Here is a 22,312-nt window from a genome sequence, read left to right as displayed (position 1 = left end):
TTTGCAAAGTTCTAGAATGTTTTGTTACATTTGTATGTACATTTGTATACATTGTAACTTGATTGTTAATAATCGTCATTATTTTCTATTGTTTACCCTCGTTCCAGAATCGTTTGACATGTCGTACATCGAGCGTGATGCACTTTATGTTTTGTTTCTGTTTCTGCGTGAAGAATTACTTGTTGTTTATTTAAAGAATTGTTTGTTTTTGTTAAAATTTCTGACAGAAGTGAGAAGAATGCGTTTAAATACCATCTGTTCTATTATGTGTAAATGGATGTAAACAACAAATTCTCCATTTTATTTGATAAAGTAAATTCATTTAGACATTAAATTCTCCATTTTATTCGATATAGTAAATGGATGTAGACATCACATTCTCCATCATTATTTTTTAAGAAAAAAAGCATTTTATTCGTATTGTAATACGGCACATGTACAATAAATATACATACATATACATGCATGTTTATAATATTAATAATAAAAAACTTATCAGCGTTGTTACTATGTTCATTATTTTCCAAAAACCATATTCTTGGTCGTATCTGAAATAAAAGAGTAAAACAGTTTTAAAAAAGCTAAATGTGAAATTATGACTCATTAAATTCACCACGATTTCTTAACAACACTTCTTATCGATACTTTATAAATTTGATATACATTGTATTTGCTCACTGCACAACATTATTGTAACACAATAAGTAAATCAATATTAACCATAATATTACGATTTCTTTTTTTACGTTATTTTACATACAGTGTATGTTTCAAATTGAACTTGGTATTGAACAAAGAACAGGTAGACAAATAGGCACTCACCAACATGACAACTGATCTTTTCGCATGACTATGATATTAAAATATCGCGGAATTTAATACTTACTGCGGATGTCTCGAATTTGTACATGTACATTTATTCTATCCAATACATGTAACAACAGAAACAGGAAATCACAAAAATAGTCTGATATCAAATTACATGTACATGTAACATGTTTGTATGTAATTATTGGCGAGCTATATATGTACACAAACGAGCAAGGGTTTTTGAAAGGTTAACAAAAAACAAATCTTTAATTAAGAACAACAGGGGAAACTTCATGCAGAAACAATTGAAACAAAACCTAAAGCATGAAACGCAAACTATTATACTCACTCTTGATGTAAGACATTAATTATTCTGTAAAGAGGGCAAACACGAGAGAAAAGTGTTGAACATTCGGTGATTTTATTATGAAATGCATGTAATACCTGTACATGCAAAGTTTAAACATTTTTCTGCAATGTGAATGAACATGTACATTTCGATATTCCAGACTGTACATTTGTATAATGTTGTTGTTGCACATGTATTTCACCGCGAACCACCTAGACCATGGTGGTACACCGCGATTGCGGTGGTCCACTGTGAGATCAATTTCCTGATAACGCCGAGACTGACACTGCAATTCACCACGGTGAAAATATCGTGTTCAACGGTGTATCGCGGTGAGATAGTAATTGTCCACTCTGGGCTGAATCACGGTGATGAGTGGTGGATGGCAGAAATCGTGCTAGACGAAGTGTAGGTCAGAGTGTATGATGACTGGTTACCCCTGGTAGGTCAGAGTGTATGGTATATGTAGAGTCAGAGTGTATGATGACTGGTTACCCCTAATAGGTCAAAGTGTATGGTATATGTAGAATCAGAGTGTATGATGACTGGTTACCCCTGGTAGGTCAGAGTTTATGGTTTATGTTGAGTCAGAGTGTATGATGACTGGTTACCCCTGGTAGGTCAAAGTGTATGGTATATGTAGAGTCAGAGTGTATGATGACTGGTTACCCCTGCTAGGTCAGAGTGTATGGTATATGTTGAGTCAGAGTGTATGATGACTGGTTACCCCTGGTAGGTCAGAGTGTATGGTATATGTTGAGTCAGAGTGTATGATGACTGGTTACCCCTGGTAGGTCAGAGTGTATGGTATATGTTGAGTCAGAGTGTATGATGACTGGATAACCCTGGTAGGTCAGAGTGTATGGTATATGTTGAGTCAGTGTGTATGATGACTGGTTACCCCTGGTAGGTCAGAGTGTATGGTATATGTTGAGTCAGAGTGTATGATATCTGTGGAGTACCCATGTGGAAATGGACTTTGATCTGTTACCTGGTCCTATGTTGCTGTCACAGCATGATCTGTTGTACAGACATTCTTGTTAGTTCAATGTTGCCTCTCAGTGTACTAGTTCTTGCTGCCATTATCAAAAACATATGCAAGGGCAGTTTTTATTGCTTAATGTATTGTTCAAGTTAACATTCCAGCATTTTCATACTGCTTTGACATAATCAGATTTTTGTTTAATATAGGGATACATTTTTTATCTTTTATACTAAAAAATGTAGCAATTAAGTTTCTGTATTCATTCAATACAGGTTGTTAGCTGAAAGATAACATTGAACTAAACATATGCGTTATGTGTTAAATGGTTGGTGTTTCAGTTTCGTTTAATGTTTAGGAATGCCCAGATATTTATGCTGCATCTTGATTCCCACAGCCCTGCATGTTCTTTGTGTATTGAAAATGCATGTCATTCCTATAAGGGATACACTTTTCAGATATTATTTTTTGGCAATTTATTTTGTTTTTCCTATATTAGCCAAATAATATTTATGACAAACTTTATTCAATACATTTAGCAAATATTATGTTTTATTATTATATTTGAATCTAACAGTGCACATTCACAGAAATGAGTCAGTGAATTGTTGGTTCATGATGTATTGTGGCTCCTCTTTCCTAAAAACAGTATTACAGATTGAAATACATCAAAACATCAGGATAACTTAAAGTTACTGAAGCCTAGCTATGTTAACAGTGGTTGAGTGAAAGCTCATGTGTCACAAATTCAAAAGGAGTTTTATCAGGCCTTCCCCTTTGGCTCTTACAGATGAACAAGCAAGAAACTTTAATTGATGACCTAGTAACAGATAAATAATTTAACCTTCATAAGCATACGAGATGAGGAACAGGAAACTAGCCAGCAAGACGGATCGTCCACAATGACTAATCCACTGTTTTTCTCCTGCTAGTCTCAGAGTACCTTAGGGTATTGTAACAATCAACTGGGAAACTGATTCAGCATAAATCAACCGTCTGCAATCATCTAAACCAGAAAGGATTTCTAACAGACAAACAAGCAGGCTGCTTAAACGATCACCACTTACTACCGTATTTTACCATGTATAGCGCGCTACCATGTATAACGCGCATGCGATTTTTTAAAGCCAAAATGGAGAAAAAAAAGAATTCAAGACCAAAAACCTGAAAATTTGGCCGAAAATGGCCGCCATACTTATATTGCGCAATCATTTAATCTGAGTTTTTCGGGCGCTTAATTTTTTGTTTTAAAGTAGGGAGCGTTTATACGATCAGGAGCATGGGTTGCAAAGCACTATATTTTTGACAATTTTTAAGATTATTCTCTCGAGAACACCGTTATGTCCTTATTGCCGCTGCGCAAGTTTTTTCAAGACCCCTGCGCGTTAAATTCGAACCACTATTACGTATTCCTCACATTTGAACAGTGTAACATTTTCATTACCTGCCGCTCACAACATCGTATGACATCTTCTTCTGCAGACCCGCAACATCTCAATGTCCAATTTTACGCAAATCGTCCGTGGATCCCATTTTATTTTTCATCGACTTAAATATTTCCCCATTAAGAGATGCTCCCCAATAAATCCAGTTTGACCCGGTATTTCGCGCCTTCACTGCGTCTAGTTGATAAGTATTTTATAGTAAGACAAACAATACACCCGAACGCTCAATTCCATACAGTTGGCGTTATCCGCGTAAAGCCATTTGAGAAATATCATTTGTTTGTCTCTATTGAAAGAAAATAAAACGAGTCTATATCTCTATTGTTGGTTTGTAACCTACGTAGTATACTCGCACAGTAGCATATTTATGCAGAGATCGGAAAATCATTGATAAATGTATTCGTCGTTTCAATGCTTAGGGCCTAGTAATTTCGGCAAATCGGAACTCAACTTACGTAAAACACTTGCTCAATTAACCGTTGAACTCCACCTCCGTTCTTTCCAAAAGGTTCGAAGGCGGAGCTTTGCACGTGCTATTATTTAATTGGACGATTGCCATTGAGGAACAAACACACGATTGGTTCGGCATGTTGATTGCTAGACAAAGGAAGCCAATTTTGTCGGCGAGAAACTTGTCGCTTTATTGCTTCAGACAGGAAGCGGCTTTCCTTTGATGACGTCAAACTGTCAATTCACATAGAGTGCAAATTTTCGGAAATGCTAACATTAAACTTTGGATTAAATTATCAAAATAAAGCAAAAGCGACGTTGAGAAATACTTATTGAAATAATTAGCCTCAGTTCAAATAAGACGTTTTGCGTTGTAAATCAACGAGTTTTCATGACAACGAAAACTTTTACAAACAATACCGCGGCGCACGGGGATCGATATACTTCGATTTTTTTTAGTGAACAATCAATGAAGAAGTGTGAAAACACCAACAAAGACATTTTTTTCATCTTTTAATTTTTGTCAAAACTATTACTACCCCGTTCATTCCTAACCTTTCCCGCTATTTGTTGTTTCGACAACGGCCCCTTCAGTCTATAACATTATAGGGTGTAGTTTTTTTGCAATAACAACAATGGCGGCAATTGTGAAGATTTACAATTACGAAATGGATTTTTTGCAATTTAGCAACCAGGAAAGCGTTGTGTCAATGTATTACGCGCACTGAATTTTTATTTTGAAATTTGAAGGTAAAAAACTGCGCGCTATGCATGGTAAAATACGGTAATCATTTTTTCTCCAGCTAGCCTCGAAAACGCCAATTTAACATTGGCCCCAGCAATTTATATGGGAAAGATCTACTGTCTGGAATCATCATATGCAAGCAAAGGAGCTCAAAGGCTGCATCTAACGCTCACTTCTAACTGACTAATTTTTCTCCCACTAGCCTCCGAAACGCCAACCATCCTATCTTGACTGGAAGCTTAACAATCAGCGATCACCAATCAGTTCCAGCCCGCGCACCCCACCACCGCTTGCAGCTAGTCCCATCCAAGAGAGGACCGTATCGCCCAATGATCTCAGTCGATACGACTGGTAGGTGCCTGATAGGCCCGGCCTCCTTAGACTGACAGGCCCTGCCTCCCTCCCCCATCTTTTTACAGAACCCCAGTCTCTTGAGGTACCAGTTGTTTTCACCAGGGATATTCATACAGATCTTCTTGCTCACTAACTAGTTGTCATATTGGCTTGCTGCTCTTTGCTTTTAAGTCAGATTCAAATTTCAATAATTTGTTAACATATTTATTATATGAGCAGATCTACAAAAACAGGGCTTAACACATAGGCTTTTATGGAACTCTTTGTTTAAAAGATGTTTTTTGTGACAAAAATCCAATCAATGCAGAAGGGGTTGTCCCTGATAAGCCTTTGCAAGCTGTACAGGCTAATCTGGGATGACCCTTTACAAACATGCATTAAGCCCAGTTTTTCCAGATCACGTCTCATTTTAATCCTTACATAGCGCCCTTTTCGTGCTGGGACCGTAATGTTGGTGATGAAATTATGAAAAGGCAGTGGCATGAGTAACCCTGGTGAAACAACTTCACACCTGTGAGAAAAATGCCCCTGTTTCATGTATTTGTGGGAGGGACCTGCTTCAAACAAGTTGTTTCTTTCAGAAACTTACATCGAGTCAGCGCGAGTCTTACATTCCGTGGGAGCCCACATCTAAGTCTCAGTCCCCATCCCCCTGCAACCCGGGGACCGTCTTTAAGGGTTACGTAAATGTCCCATCCAGTGACCTAAATCAGTACGATTGGTAGGTGGTTCTTCTGGCAAGGAGTTGAAGTTTACCTTCATTAGTGTACACTAGTGGTGTATGTGTAAGTTCCTTTCTAAATTACCCTGCCATGGTGCTGTCATGGAATGGTAGATGGCTCTTGCAAGGAGTTTTATTGAACTGCATTTTTGGAAAACTGGGCGCAAAGCACCTGAATAATTTAAAAGTGTCATCCCAGATTAGTCTGTGCAGTCCACACAGGCATATCACTTATAAATGAGTATCTAGATAAGGCAGAAAGTGGTGGACTGCACTGGCTAATATTGGATAACACTTTACACTTTATGTAAACAGCCAACTACTACAACTGCAACATTTTATGCACATTCATTAAGCCTAGTGTTTGTGCAGTTCCCACAAGCCAATCTGGGACAACACTTTATGCACTTGCATTAAGCCCAGTTTTCCCACCAAACGCAGCTCAATTTTACATTCATTAGTGCACACTAGTGGTGTTTGTGTAAGTTCCTTATATAAAATAACCCTACCATGGTTCTCTAAAACTACAGTATCAAGGTGTGTATTTGCTAATTCGTAATAACCAACCTAATGTAATCTATGGTTAGTACTCCTTACAAGTATTGATATATTATTTGTATCTCTGATTACTGGTATTCAACTATTTAGACAAGAGACAAAGCATGTTATTCAATATTGTAAAGGAATGTAGTGATTTACGTAATGGTCATTGTACATAGGATTTCAAGTTATGATCGAAGTACAGAGAAGTTTCGTAGTTTTATGTCAAGGACATAGGCATGTTTAGATAGGGTCATTGGACAAAGTCTTTTAGTTATGGTCAATTGACATAAGAGTCTGAGTTATGGTCCATCGAAATAGGGGTCTAAGTCATAAAAAAGGTTCATAGTCGTAAGTTATGGTCAATTGATATAGGGGTCTATGTTATAGTCAATGGATCTAAATTATAGTCACTGAATAAAGGTTCTAAGTTATGGTCAAAGGTTATAGGAGTTTTAAGTTATGTTGAAGGAACATGTTTGTCAAAGTTATTTTCAAGGAATAAAGGGTCTAATTTTTTGTCAATTTATATAGGAGTCTATTTTATGGTCAACAGATTTAAGTTATGGTCAAGGGATATAGGGATCTAAGTATTGGTGGAGGAATACAGGGTCTAAGTTATGGTCAAATGATACATGACTCAAAGTTGTGGTCAAATGATACATGACTCAAAGTTGTGGTCAAATGATACATGACTCAAAGTTGTGGTCAAGGGATAAAGGGGTCTAAGTTATGGTCAAGGGATACAGGCACTTAGTTATGGTCAAGGGGCAATTGTTTATGGTAAAGGGATATAGAGTACTAAGTTATGGTCAAGAGGCCAATTGTTTATGGTCAAGGGATATAGGGGTCTAAGCTATGTTCATGGGAGATAAAGGTATAAGTTATGGTTAAGGGAGATAGGAATCTAAGTTATGTTCAAGGGGCCATTAATTATTTGTTAAAGGAGATCAAAGTTATGATCCAGGAATGTAGTGGTCTATGTTATGATTATATTGCAAGTGTGACAAAAATTAAATATCTATTTCTGAAATTGTCCAATAGATATGTGTTTTCCAGAATTATGGATGTAATTAATGAAGCACAATTGAAATATATAAATGGAAAAATAACATATTATCAGATAAGTTATCCCCACGTTTTTCGAAGAAAAAGTGGGGATATTGTGGTGATGTGCGTCTGTCTGTCCGTCCTGGCCACCTGCTTCTCCTACACTATTAGCACTAGAACCTTGAAACTTACATACATGGTAGCTATGAGCATATGTGTGACGGTGACAGTGACAGAATTTTGATCTGACCCCTGGGTCAAAAGTTATGGGGGTTGGGGCTGGGTCAGAGATTTTCACTGATTTTTTTATGTTATTTTACATGAACGTCTTCATTTCTGCACCGATTTACTTCAAATTGATACTGAGCCTCTCTTATGACAATACGGTCAATCTCAACTATGCATGGCTCCATTACCAACCCTGGGGCGCCCCAGCCACGCCCACCCAAAATTGCCTTTTACTAAAATTTCTTCATTTCTACACGGATTCACTTCAAATTGATACTTAACCTCTCTTATGACAATACGGTCAATCTCAGCTATGCATGGCCCCATAACCAACCCTAGGGCACCCCGCCCACATAGGCCACGCCCACATAGGCCACGCCCACCCAAAATTGCCTTTTACAATAATTTCTTCATTTCTACACTGATTCACTTCAAATTGATACTGAACCTCTCTTATGACAATACGGTCAATCTCAGCTATGCATGGCCCCATTACCAACCCTGGGGCGCCATGCCCACATAGGTCACACCCACATAGGCCACGCCCACCCAAAATTGCCTTTTACTACAATGTCTTCATTTCTACACCGATTCACTTCAAATTGATACTGAACCTCTCTTATGACAATACAGTTAATCTCAACTATGCATGGCCCCATAACCAACCCAAGGGGCGCCCCACCAACATAGGCCACGCCCACCCAAAATTGCCTTTTACTATAATTTCTTCATTTCTACACCAATTCACTTCAAATTGATACTGAACCTCTTTAATGACAATACGGTCAATCTCAACTATGTATGGCCCCATTACCAACCCTTGGGCGCCCAGCCCATAATAGGCCACACCCACCCAAAATTGTCTTTTACTCTAATTTCTTCATTTCTACACCGATTCACTTCTAATTGATACAGAACTTCTCTAATGACAATACGGTCAATCTCAACTATGCCTGGCCCCTTTACCAACCCTGGGGCGCCCCTGGGTCAAACATGCGGCGTGGGGATATGTGTCGGCCTCTGCCGCGCCATTTCTAGTTACAATTGTGATGGGTATTCTTTATTTCATATGTATTTATTTTCATGTTAACAGAGCACTCACTGAATAAAAGAGTTTCCTCAGATCAATGTTTTTATTATTAATCTTGATGTTCTTATTATCAAACTACTACGTAAATTTGAAAAGGGATTACCACAAAAATAAATTCATTATAACAATATAATTATATAATAATTATATCATTATAATAATAATAATAATAATATAATGCCATTATTTTGACATGTTGCTTCCATCTTTTACAGTTCTTTTCATATATAGATATACTATTGTACTGCTTTCTTTAGAATTAATTGAAATAAAGTGTTGTTACTTTTAATACATTTTATTGAATGTTCTGTACTGGTTTACGTCACATGCAGTCATCCTGATGATATAGTTATAGTTAAACAGTATTAATGCATCGGGTGTTAGAAGTGCATTGACATATTTTCTGTACTGTATCTGTGGTTCTTTGGGTAACAATATAGTGTTGGTGGTTTTATAATATAGTTAACAAGTTCGTATAAAACATATAAAATAAAAAAATAATCTTATTTCATTTAAATAAATGGCTAAAATACACTAACAAGTACTGGTTTTGCCCAGGACACAGACTTGTGATTAATCCAAGAAGCATAAAGGTTTCAAAAATGCAATTAAAATATAAAAAATATGTTTAAACTCAAACTAAGCAGCTGACTCAGGGAAATATCTTGCTATACACTTAATATTGTTGTATTGTATGTTTTCCTTATAATGCTTCTTTTCTTGGCCTTTAAGCAATTAAAGCTGTGAAGATGGTTTCAAAATTAAAAAAAAAAGTTTGAGTCATTTATTAAATCTAGGTTTGAATTGGTGCATATCAAAATTGAAGTTAATAAACCATGTATGGAATATTGAAAAGGCTCATTTTCGCAGGAACCTTTTTAATAAGAAAAATCACTTAATTTTCATGCCAATCAATCATAGGTCCTTAGATTCAATTAGTTGGCTGAGTTCATTGCGTTTTGTATATAATTGTAGACCATGCTTATAGATATTTGGCCTTTATTTTAACTTTTATTTTGGATATTTAGCTTGTTACTTTATAAATCATTAATCAGTTATGTATCCATGTGTATATATATTGACCTTAATGTGGCATTTGTGACCCACTTTTCGACATACACTATTTCAATTAATACATAAAATTGTGCTCTCCTGCATCTTAAAACGTTTACATAGTATGCTACTTAATTGTATCCTATTTGTATTTATACGTTGTATTATTATTCTCTTGACCATCCTGTTTACTAATGTTATCAATAAATGGCTAAGACACTCACATTCTATTGACATGTCCCTGTAATTGGCATATCATCTTTATAAAAGTAAAATAAACATATGCTATAGTTTGATCATTTGTCTAGAACTATGTTTGTGCATGGTTGTGTTTCTATGTGTGAAATCACCTTGTGAATTTACACAAATTAATTCACTAACCTTTGAGTCACATTATGCGAAAATAGGTCTTATGCCATGTGCGGCCTGTGTAACTTAAGACTAGACTGCACATTTACACAGTCCGGTCAGGAGATAGCCTGTGTGTATAAAGTAATGCAAGGTTTCGTGGTCTCATTAGCAGACATGGCATCTCCTGATCACACTGTCCTAGCTAGCAGGCATGGCATCTCCTGATCACACTGTCCTAACTAGCAGGCATGGCATCTCCTGATCACACTGTCCTAACTAGCAGGCATGACATCTCCTGATCACACTGTCCTAACTAGCAGACATGGCATCTCCTGATCACACTGTCCTAACTAGCAGACATGGTATTTCCTGATCACACTGTCCTAACTAGCAGGCATGGCATCTCCTGATCACACTGTCCTAACTAGCAGACATGGCATCTCCTGATCACACTCTCCTAACTAGCAGACATGGTATCTCCTGATCACACTGTCCTAACTAGCAGACATGGTATCTCCTGATCACACTGTCCTAACAAGCAGACATGGTATCTCCTGATCACACTGTCCTAACTAGCAGACATGGCATCTCCTGATCACACTGTCCTAACTAGCTGGCATGACATCTCCTGATCACACTGTCCTAACTAGCAGACATGGCATCTCCTGATCACACTGTCCTAACTAGCAGACATAGTATATCCTGATCACACTGTCCTAACTAGCAGACATGGCATCTCCTGATCACACTGTCCTAACTAGCAGACATGGCATCTCCTGATCACACTGTCCTAACTAGCAGACATGGCATCTCTTGATCACACTGTCCTAACTAGCAGACATGGCATCTCCTGATCACACTGTCCTAACTAGCAGGCATGGCATCTCCTGATCACACTGTCCTAACTAGCAGGCTGGTGTGGAGCTAAGCTTGCATATGGAAACATAAGAACTATTTCTGCAAGACATGAATCATCTGGTTGTACTATAAATGATGTAGAGTGTGAAATCTTGGAATGGTTTTTAGTTGCATGCATGCAGTAGATTAGTTGGCATTGTGAAGGCAATCTTGATGGTGTTGTTGTTGTTCAGTTTGTTGCCTTTCAATAGGCTGCTTGTGTTCTGAGAAAAAATAATTCAAAATATTAAATAACCTTTCAGCCCAATTCATTCTCTTAATGATTATGCATTTGTTATAGACTCATTGTAATTATTACCATATGTATTTCCCTGTGATATAAAGTAACAGCAATCAAGATTTATTTGCTCATATTTCAGTATCTGTACGCTTCTGTAATGTGTAAGATAGGTACAGTTTCCTGAAATATAATGTCCCATTTTGAATTTTATAAGTTCACCTGAGCACAAAGAACTCTCAATGAGCTTCTGTGTTCACTTTTTGTCTGCATTTTATTGTAAGATGTTGATTGTTAATATGTATCTTGTGAACACTCCAGAAGCCTTATTGATTGCCCAGTCTTCATGAAACTTAGTCAGGACATTTGTGTCAAAAATATATTGCCCAAGTTTAAAAATTTGTCATGTTTTAGCAAAACTAATAAAAAAGAAATGGCTTGGGAACTATCTACATGTATATAAAAAATAATCCCAATCAGCCTGGATTTTGCTTAGATCATTTCTTCTTATAATATCATGTCAGAAAGCAAAAATTGTTCTTGTCAGTTCAAAACCTTAGCCTCAAGGTTGCAGACCAGTTTTCCTTGAATGGCTATAGTGCAACCTTGTGAACATTGTATATGGTACAGTTTTCTTCCAATAGCCATGAAACTTGTTCAGAACATTTGCTTAAATGATACATGGGCCAAGACTGAAAATGGTTCCAGTCTGTTGAAAAACCTGGAAACTGAGGGGGCAGGGGAGTTTTCCTTATATGGTTTTAGTAAAACTTGTGAACACTATAGAACTTACATGTTTATCCTAATCTCCATGAAACTTACTCAGAACATTTTTTGAAATGAAGTAAGAAACTTGGTTGCATCGGGTCAAATAATATGTCACTTGGTCAAATTACAGAAAAAGTTTGTAAAACTCACAAGTCATAAAAAACTGGTTCTTGAGATTAAATGAAAGAAAAAGCTTTCAAACCCTTGTGTTGCAAAACCTTTATGAAACTTAAGTCAACACATTTGTCCTAATGCTATCTCGATTGAGTTTGAATCTAGTTGACCAGGGCCCTAATGAAAGAAATACTTGGAACACTCATGAGGCCGCATGTATAGCCCATTCTTCAAGAAATTGGCTGTTTCTCAGTAATATCTCCACTGGACTTAATGCGATCATAAACCACGTCACTAAGGTTTAATGAAAGATGAAGCTTGTGGACACTCAAGATGCTATATTTATACCCAAATGTTCATGAAACTTGTTCAGATGGAAATATCATTCCACTCCATTTAAAAACATTGCTGCCATGTGGCGTTGCATTTTTCTTATCTAGCTATAGTAATACCATCTAAACTCTATATATCAAATTTTTAACCAACTCATCATGCAACTTGCTAAGAATATTCAAATAATTTTGTTGTAATTATATCTAGACTTATTTCAACAATGATTGTGGTTTATCAAAAAACATGGCTGCCAGGTGTGGAAGTTGTATTGTGAACCCTTATGAACACTACCTGCTCTGAACAGTAAAGTTCTTTAGGGTCTCAGGTGAGCGCCTTAACGTCTCTGGCCCTCTTGTTGAAAATCACCTCTTTCATAAAAGATATAGCATTGTCATATAAATCCTATGTGGTTGAATATTTGAATTCCCAGTTGGTTGTCTATTTCATCTAAAAGTCTTATCTTGTAGTCTAAATTTTTAATGCAGTTTGTCAATTTTATTAAAAAGTTCAATCTTTAAGTCTATTTTTGCCATCTGCTTTGTCAACTGTATTAAAATGTTCCATCTGGTAGTGGATAACTCCTGTCGGGTTAAAGGTTTGTGGGCCTAATGGACTGCTGGAAGGCCGGGAGCTGCTTCTGGGAAAACTGGGCTTCATGCATGTGTGAAACTTTCACACTTATCAGGGACGTCACTCCACTTTTATGGAATGTTTTGTTTGAAAAAAGTCTCTTCTTAACAAAGATCTGGGTAAGACGGAAGATGTCATCCCTTATTGGCCTGTGCAGACTGGGACGACTACACACATGCGTTAAGTCCTGTTTTCCCAAAACTAAGCTTGTATTATCATAGTTTCCCATCTGGAAGCGGATAATTGCTGTCTGGTTGCAGGTTTGTGGGTCTTATGGAGCGCGGGAAGGCCACACAGTTGATGCAGACAGTCCCGGACAGCACCTACCTGGTCCGGGAAAGTGCAAACAGTGCCCGCACTGGAAATCCAGCCCTAACCATTAAGTGAGTGCTACTGTTTAAGTGGTATTTTTGGTGAAATTTGGGGCTGTACTTTGGCCCCCTTCCCAATATTAAGTTTTTTTCCTAAATTACTTCCTTAGTTCCCATTCGAATGTTTCAGATTTTGTTTGTAATGCAACGCTTAGTTTTCATATGTATTTTCCTATGCATTTTAATGGGCTTAGTAGATAAATATTATATTGAAAACACTCATTGACAACTGTAAAGTATTTAATAGCAATAAATAAAATACATCCATCACCCAAATTTAGTTAAAAACAGAGTCATTGTCTTTAGCCCCATACCTAATATGGTGAAAAAAAACACTGATTTATTTGTTCACAATTCTGCAAATAAGTCTGTTTCCCATCATATTCATTATGCGTGGAATTTTGCATCATGAAATATTTCTTATTTGGAAAAAGTAAATGTTGCGAATGGTATTAAATAATTTTTACATCTACCAATATTTAGCTCAGCGGAGAAAACCCGAGGTATTGTCATAGCCAGCTCGTCGTGTTGTGTGGTGTCGTCCGCCGGCGTCGTGCTAAAACCTTGACATTTTGCTCTAAAATCAAAGTGCTTCCACCTACAACTTTAAAACTTGATATGTTAATGCACCTTGATGAGTTCTACACGCCACACCCATTTTTTGGGTTACTAGGTCAAAGGTCAAGGTCACTGTGACCTCTAAAAAGAAAAAACATTCTGTCAAGCTTTCATTTATTGAAAACTGCACCAGTAGCCGAGCGTTGGCATCCGTTATGCGGTGCTCTTGTTTTAAAATGCTATTGTTTAATTCATGACTTTGTATACATAGATATAGAAAACATGAATGGTTTCTCCACTCATATTGTGGATCATGTTTAATCCCCAGGTGCAAAGCGGTAAACATAATTATGACAGGTCTATGCAGAACATTTATACACTAGACACCTGACTGTATAAAAATGATCGGAAATAACAAATGGACATATATACATTTCAAGGTCAATATGAGGGTTATTAACAATCTTTAATTCTATTGGGTTTACTTTGGTTACAAACCACTAAGAGTTGATTTATTACAGACTGTTTTAAGCTTTCTATAATAATGACAACATAGCATTAAATGCTTCACATATTTACACATCTAAGGTTGTACATAATGCATTCTCTCTTAGAACTCTTTCTTTAAAACAGATGCCATTGATTTTTGATACGGTAATTTGATGAGTTAACTTATCACTGTTGTTACAATTCTAGTTTGAAACAGTGCCTCTTGCAGGTCATAGAAAATTGGGTATGATTGTGCAGCAAAAATCTTTTCATGACAAAAGTCCCATTTTTTATGGCTTAATAAGAATATATAAAATAAAGTTATTTCAAATGAAGTTGGTTTAACTATGGCTTATTTCAAATACAAGGGTGAGTGTAAGTTAGTTTAACTGTGCCATATTTCAAATACAAGGGTGAGTGAAAGTTTGTTAAACTGTGCCATATTTCAAATACAAGGGTGAGTGAAAGTTAGTTTAACTGTGCCATATTTCAAATACAAGGGTGAGTGAAGGTTAGTTTAACTGTGCCATATTTCAAATACAAGGGTGAGTGAAAGTTTGTTAAACTGTGCCATATTTCAAATACAAGGGTGAGTGAAAGTTAGTTTAACTGTGCCATATTTAAAATACAAGGGTGAGTGAAAGTTAGTTTAACTGTGCCATATTTCAAATACAAGGGTGAGTGAAAGTTTGTTAAACTGTGCCATATTTCAAATACAAGGGTGAGTGAAAGTTTGTTAAACTGTGCCATATTTCAGATACAAGGGTGAGTGAAGGTTTGTTAAACTGTGCCATATTTCAAATACAAGGGTGAGTGAAGGTTTGTTAAACTGTGCCATATTTCAGATACAAGGGTGAGTGAAGGTTTGTTAAACTGTGCCATATTTCAAATACAAGGGTGAGTGAAGGTTTGTTAAACTGTGCCATATTTCAAATACAAGGGTGAGTGAAAGTTTGTTAAACTGTGCCATATTTCAGATACAAGGGTGAGTGAAAGTTAGTTTAACTGTGCCATATTTCAAATACAAGGGTGAGTGAAAGTTAGTTTAACTGTGCCATATTTCAAATACAAGGGTGAGTGAAAGTTTGTTAAACTGTGCCATATTTTAAATACAAGGGTGAGTGAAAGTTTGTTAAACTGTGCCATATTTCAGATACAAGGGTGAGTGAAGGTTTGTTAAACTGTGCCATATTTCAAATACAAGGGTGAGTGAAGGTTTGTTAAACTGTGCCATATTTCAGATACAAGGGTGAGTGAAGGTTTGTTAAACTGTGCCATATTTCAAATACAAGGGTGAGTGAAGGTTTGTTAAACTGTGCCATATTTCAAATACAAGGGTGAGTGAAAGTTTGTTAAACTGTGCCATATTTCAGATACAAGGGTGAGTGAAGGTTTGTTAAACTGTGCCATATTTCAAATACAAGGGTGAGTGAAGGTTTGTTAAACTGTGCCATATTTCAAATACAAGGGTGAGTGAAGGTTTGTTAAACTGTGCCATATTTCAAATACAAGGGTGAGTGAAGGTTTGTTAAACTGTGCCATATTTCAGATACAAGGGTGACTGAAAGTTTGTTAAACTGTGCCATATTTCAAATACAAGGGTGAGTGAAAGTTAGTTTAACTGTGCCATATTTCAGATACAAGGGTGACTGAAAGTTTGTTAAACTGTGCCATATTTTAAATACAAGGGTGAGTGAAGGCTTGTTAAACTGTGCCATATTTCAGATACAAGGGTGACTGAAAGTTTGTTAAACTGTGCCATATTTCAAATACAAGGGTGAGTGAAGGTTTGTTAAACTGTGCCATATTTCAGATACAAGGGTGACTGAAGGTTTGTTAAACTGTGCCAAATTTCAGATACAAGGGTGACGTGCGACATATCAAAATAGAGTATGAACGTAGCAACGGCTACTACATGTCTGATGCCAGATTCTTCCATTCTCTTCCTGTAAGTGACATCACATAAAACAATTCAGTCTCAGCTCTAACTGGTTTTTCGTTTGTAAAGAATTGCTTTACAATTGTTCCTGATTAGCCTGTACAGAATGCACAGGTTAATCAAAGACAAAATTTAACGCGCATTCATGCTGGGAAATTTGTCGTCTGCTAAAATGTTGTCTGCTAAATTTCTAAAATAAGCATTTTCTTCGATTTCTTTCAAAGAATACTATCAGAATAGCAAACAGTTTGGATCCTGATGAGACGCCGCGTTCTGTGGCGTCTCATCTGGATCCAAACTGTTTGCACAGGCCTTCAAAATTTGGTTCCCGCACTGAAAGAGTTAACGCGCATGCATTATGACATTTTTTCTCAGAAAGAGGCTCAATTGCTATCAACTTGGCAGTGTAAATCACTTTGTGCTACTTAAGGTCATCATTGATAATATTTGTTTCCAACACCAAATTGTTCCAAGTTACTTTCAGACCCATTTTTTAATTAAAACCCCTTTGAGACAGTTTTACCTATGTAATGATTTAGATTCTCAACTGATTTTAAAATTACTCTAAAAGATTATCTGCACAATAATTAGTATATTAAGAACAGAAATTGAAATGTCGAAAGTTTAAAAAAAATCACTTAGAAAAAATCTAAAAATTACAATCGTTTCTCTTGCATTTTCAGGAGCTCATTGAGTTCTACCAGAAGAATTCCCTGGCAGACAGTTTTCAGGAGGTGAACACAACATTGATGTACCCATACAAGACAGTCTCCAAAGGTGCAGGTATGTATCCGTACAAGACAGTCTCCAAAGTTCCAGGTATCTATCAGTACAAAAAGTCTCAAAAGTTCCAGGTATGTACCCTTTCAAGATAATTGTTAAAAGTTTCAGGTTTGTACATGTACGCGACAGACTCCAAAGATGCAGGTGTGTACCTTCCAAAAGAGTCACAAATAGTCTTTTTATATACCTAACAAAACAGTCCCAGACAATTCAATCCAATTTGCACACGTGTTTGACCCAGTAAAACCAAATGCCATTGTAACAGTGCAAATGTTGTTTCCCCAATTCTTTGATACAGTGACATGATTTACACATAACCAAAACACTCTTCACTTGTCAGACTTCACAAAAAGTAAAAATTGAAGCAGGTGATCATCTGTCCATTGGCTAAAGCAACTGTACTTAACAACAGCTTAGGTGACCACCATTTTTGTCAAAGTTTTCTATGATCTGTATAATATGATATTTCAACAAAGAAAACATCCATACAAGTCTAGTTCTTTTTCAAAAATGAAATATAAACAAGACAAGGGCATTTGTGCTATTTTTGAGATGGATTGTCTTGTTATTAGCATACTAAATGTAGTAATTAATGTGCATGTCAGCCATTTGTTTGAAGATTACCAGTATACCTATGTACTGTAATGTTATGCTATAAGAATAGAAATACCTGTAGTAAGTGTGTATTATCAATATATCAAATGAAATTATTTCAAAATACTCGCATGAATAATCTTAACTCTTGCCTTATCAGAAGCAAAGTGAAAATTGCTTTATGCAATAATTATAAAACAAGAACCGCCTGCAAATAACTTGCTGGCTATTCAGAATTAAGTCTGTTTGCTGCTCATCAGTATCTTAGATAACTTGCTGGCTATTCAGAATTAAGTCTGTTTGCTGCTCATCAGTATCTTAGACTTGGAAATAAAGCCTTTTAAACTTGAATCTGTTTAGAATGGATCTTTTATTTAGTTGTATTTTCAAAATGTGTATCCAAGTGGGAAATAGTTTATTGTGGTGAATTCAGGTTTTTTTTTAGCCATTTTGGGAAAAGGAGTTAAATTGGGATTTTTTTTAATTGATTAAATTGCAAAATACGGAATTTTTTAATCTACAAAATGCACCAAATTGAGATTATTTTTATCAACAAATATTGACACATCAGGACAAAATCATATAAATTTTAGTCATATACCTTGTTATATGTTTATGAAATAAAATTGAGATATAATATTTATCAGACACTTCTTGCACCAAACAAAAATTGGGGGGGGGGGGGGGGATTTTTTTTACAGCCTTTTTAAAATAGCAGAAGAAAACTAGATATGGTAGTTGAAGCTTCCTGTTTCTAGTCATATTGATCATACACACTTGCAATGCATTCACATGCAGTAACCATGAATACTTGCCTTTAAAAAGTGTAGTTCAATTGTAGTTATTTTATTAGCTCGTCTGTTTTCGGAGAAAACCCGAGCTATTGTCATATCCAGCTCGTCGTCCGACATAGGCGTCGTGCCAAAATCTTAACATTAACCATAACTTTTTAAATATTGAAGATAGCAACTTGATATTTGGCATGCGTGTGTATCTTATGGAGCTGCTCATTTTGAGTGGTAAAATTTCAAGCTGAACATCATCCTTCAAGGTCTAGGGTCAAAAAAACAAAGTCAAGGGAAGTAATAAGCTTTAAATGGACATAGTTATCTGACCTGACCACGTATATATTTTAAATAAATCAAAGCAGCGCAGTAGGCGGCATTGTGTTTCTGACAAACACATTGTGGTGAAAGGTCAACGTCAATGTCATCCTTCAAGGTCTACAGTAAAAAATACACATTTAAGGGAAGTAATAAGCTTTAAAGGGAGATACTTATTCAATATTGAACATAGCCACTTTATATATTTGACATGCATGTGTATCTCATGGAGCTGCACATTTTGAGTACTGAATCTACAGTCACGGTAGTCGCTTTTAATTATTTGCTACTAAAAATAGAGATTTGTTAGAGACAATTATTTTAAAGGGAAGTAATTTATATAATTATAAATCTCATATTATATATTTCCTTACCAAAAATTGAAGTTCTTTTCACAGTTACTTAACAGATTTATTATTTTGATTATTTATAACTCAAATGATTGATTTGTGAAAGTTTGTTTTTTTAAATGATATAATTATCATTTCTTTCATGTACTTAGTTGTTAATAGTAGTGTTCATTACATACCTGTGGACTTATGTCCATAGAAACATGATGAACTCTGGCTATGATCTCTTTGATAAACCACAGGCCTTGGTTGTCAGTGATGTCATAAATAGAAATTTTAATTCAAAGTGACGCAGTAGGGGGCATTGTGTTTCTGACGAACACATCTCTTGTTGGGTCATTAGGTCAAAGATCAAGGTAACTGTGACCTCTTAAAAAAAAAAAATCTGACAAGCTTTAGCAGCCAAGCGTGGCACCTGTAATGCGGTGCTCTTGTTTATTTTTGTTACAGTAAATGTGTTGTACTGTATGCTGTGTTGTTTAAAAATATATTAAATATGGGACAAGAAAATATGCTCAATATTTTTGACATCGGAAAAAGCCTGCCCATAGTTAAAACAATACAAAGTATGTTTGTAAAAAAGACAGATCAGGGTTTTGCGAAGAAATTAAAAAAAAACTGTCTACCTTTGTCAAATTATCAAAATAGCTTACATAATGCTCTTTCTCTTTTGCATTAAATAGATTGATTGCTCAACATGGGAGGTCAAAGTGAAATGAAGGGATAATGTTGCTGACAAATATATAATTATGAGCATTTGGAACAATTGGTTCTAGTCATATTTTCAACAAGAGTGCTTTTGTCCGTGCCAGCATACTTAAACAACAAGCTTAGGTACAGAATGTCAAAAACATTGAGCAAACATTTGTCCATATTTGTCAAACACTGCCTGCACATGCATGAGGTAACCATGGTAACAGTGTGTGCCTCTGTCCCGCAGGGGGAGCCCCGACGCCATACCCTGTGCCACTGCCACCGAAGCCTCACGCATATGTCAACGGTAGGAACCTGTTATCTTGACCACAATAATCATATTTAATCTTGATCCTGGGCCCATAAGCAGTAAAGCTACTTAGTAAATTAATTTTGAATATGCTAGGGCTGTTAGAGCAGTGGTTGGTACAGGTGCTTCTCAATGAGGGTTTGGTTGGTGGTCACCATACTGGACAGGTGGGATTTCCCCATGGTGCACCAGCTCACACACACATACACACATACAATAAAAGACCACAGCAAAATTCGAAAATCTACAACTAACAACTTATAGAAATATCTGGTAATTGAGCTAGAATTCGAAAAATTCATCCAAACTTTGGGGATTCTAGTAAGTAAATTAAGAAGGAGTTCTATGACACAGTCTGGGTCCTCATATTAGATGGAGTTCTGTGACACAGTCTGGGTCCTCACATTATGCAGTTCTGTGACACAGTCTGGGTCCTCACATTATGCAGCCTCAGGTGTGGGAGGAACTCATAGACTTTGCAAAACACGCACACAAAACTGCTCAGATCTATCAAAGTGACGTCTTTTGCCCCTGAAGCAGATCTATCAAAGTAACGTCTTATGCCCTTGAAGCAGATCTATCAAAGTGACGTCTTATCCCTCTGAAGCAGATCCATCAAAATGACGTCTTATGCCCTTGAAGGAGGACTTAATTTGAGAGGTTAACCCATTTGTCCATGGGTGGTTTGGTGGGGATGTCTGTTCACATTTTGTGCATGCTCTGTAGCTGTTAATGATTGGGATGATTTCAATATTATTTTTGATTTACTTTTTATTTGACCTTTTTTACTTTTGATTATTGACCAGACAATGTTAGCATGCAACTCCCATGCTCCCCATGTGAAATGTCAAGGTAACAATGCAACGTCAAAGTGGATGGATTTTCTTCTACTTTGTATTGCCTGGGAGGATTTGAATATTTCTTTGGCTTATTATTCCTTGTCAAGATGTTGTGTTGCATACAACTCTTTTACTGGCCACACAGCATGTGATATGCATGGGTGTTTGTTTCTAATACTGACAACATGGTAACAGAGTTATATTCATTTAATAAATATGGGCTGTGCTCTGTGAAAAGGGGGTTCTATGCATGTGCTAATCAGGGACGATACTTTCTGCCTAAACTTGATTTTTGCTAAAAAGAGACTTTCTTTAAATGAAAACTAATATATAAGCGCAAAGTGTTGTCCCTGATTAGCTTGAGGGACTGAACTGGCTAATCTGTGACGCCACTTTACTCACATGCATTAAAGCCCTTTTCCACAGAGCACGGCCCATATAAATATAAATATTACAGCTGTGTAGCCCTGTTCATTCTATTCATTCTATGCCAGGTCATGATGGCCCCCAACTATTGGTTGCTCCACCCCCCAAACCATACCTTTATTATGGTATGCTTAAAAACACAATTATGTCAAGTTGGAAACACGTGTCAAACATGTCCCAGTCATTAAGCTGCTCATATAAGATTCCAGGTGTCTTGTTTGCCAGACGTTGTAAATAATGTCTTCTTTTGAACTATTATTGTCCCCTACCGGTTTTACCGGAGGGGACTTATGGTTTGCGCTCTATGTGTCCGTGAGTCCGTCAGTCTGTCACGCTTTTCTGGATCCTGTGATAACTTCAAGTTCTTCATATGTTTTCACGAAACTTGACACATGGACAGATGGCAATATGGAGATTATGTCTGTCTGTCGGTCGGTCCGTGTCCGCTCTCTAATTCAAGTAGTTTTCATGCGATCTTCACCAAACTTGGTCAGATGTTGTATCTAGATGATATCTAGTCCAAGTACGATTATGGGCCTTGCCGGTTAAAAAACTAGGTCACAGGGTCACTTAGTGCATTATAAACATTCAGCATGTTATCTGCTCTCTAATTCAAGTATTTTTTATCAGAGCTTCACCAAACTTGGTCAGAAGTTGTATCTAGATGATGTCTAGGCTAAATTCAAACATGGGTCATTGCAGGTCCAAA

The 22,312-nt window shown here is 36.6% G+C and overlaps 1 protein-coding gene across 4 annotated transcripts in view; it reads left to right on the top strand.

The window, feature by feature from the left end:
• The window catches only part of LOC127838439 (guanine nucleotide exchange factor VAV2-like), a 141,060-nt gene that overhangs the window by 106,741 nt on the left and 12,007 nt on the right, over positions 1–22,312 (top strand). For 2 of the 4 annotated variants that reach the window (XM_052366222.1, XM_052366220.1), the window contains 5 exons: positions 4,984–5,132; positions 13,409–13,531; positions 16,424–16,514; positions 17,189–17,288; positions 20,276–20,335. In XM_052366222.1, the coding sequence (XP_052222182.1) occupies positions 4,984–5,132; positions 13,409–13,531; positions 16,424–16,514; positions 17,189–17,288; positions 20,276–20,335 (523 nt within the window). Of the gene's footprint in view, positions 1–4,983; positions 5,133–5,716; positions 5,857–13,408; positions 13,532–16,423; positions 16,515–17,188; positions 17,289–20,275; positions 20,336–22,312 lie in introns of all 4 variants that reach the window. The other 2 variants (XM_052366221.1, XM_052366223.1) reach the window with 2 other exon arrangements.

This window comes from Dreissena polymorpha, chromosome 7 (genome assembly GCF_020536995.1).
Source record: "Dreissena polymorpha isolate Duluth1 chromosome 7, UMN_Dpol_1.0, whole genome shotgun sequence".
In the NCBI taxonomy this organism is placed as follows: Eukaryota; Metazoa; Mollusca; class Bivalvia; order Myida; family Dreissenidae; genus Dreissena; species Dreissena polymorpha.
The sequence above is the reverse complement of the archived record's forward strand: the minus strand, read 5'-3'. Positions and strand labels throughout refer to the sequence as shown.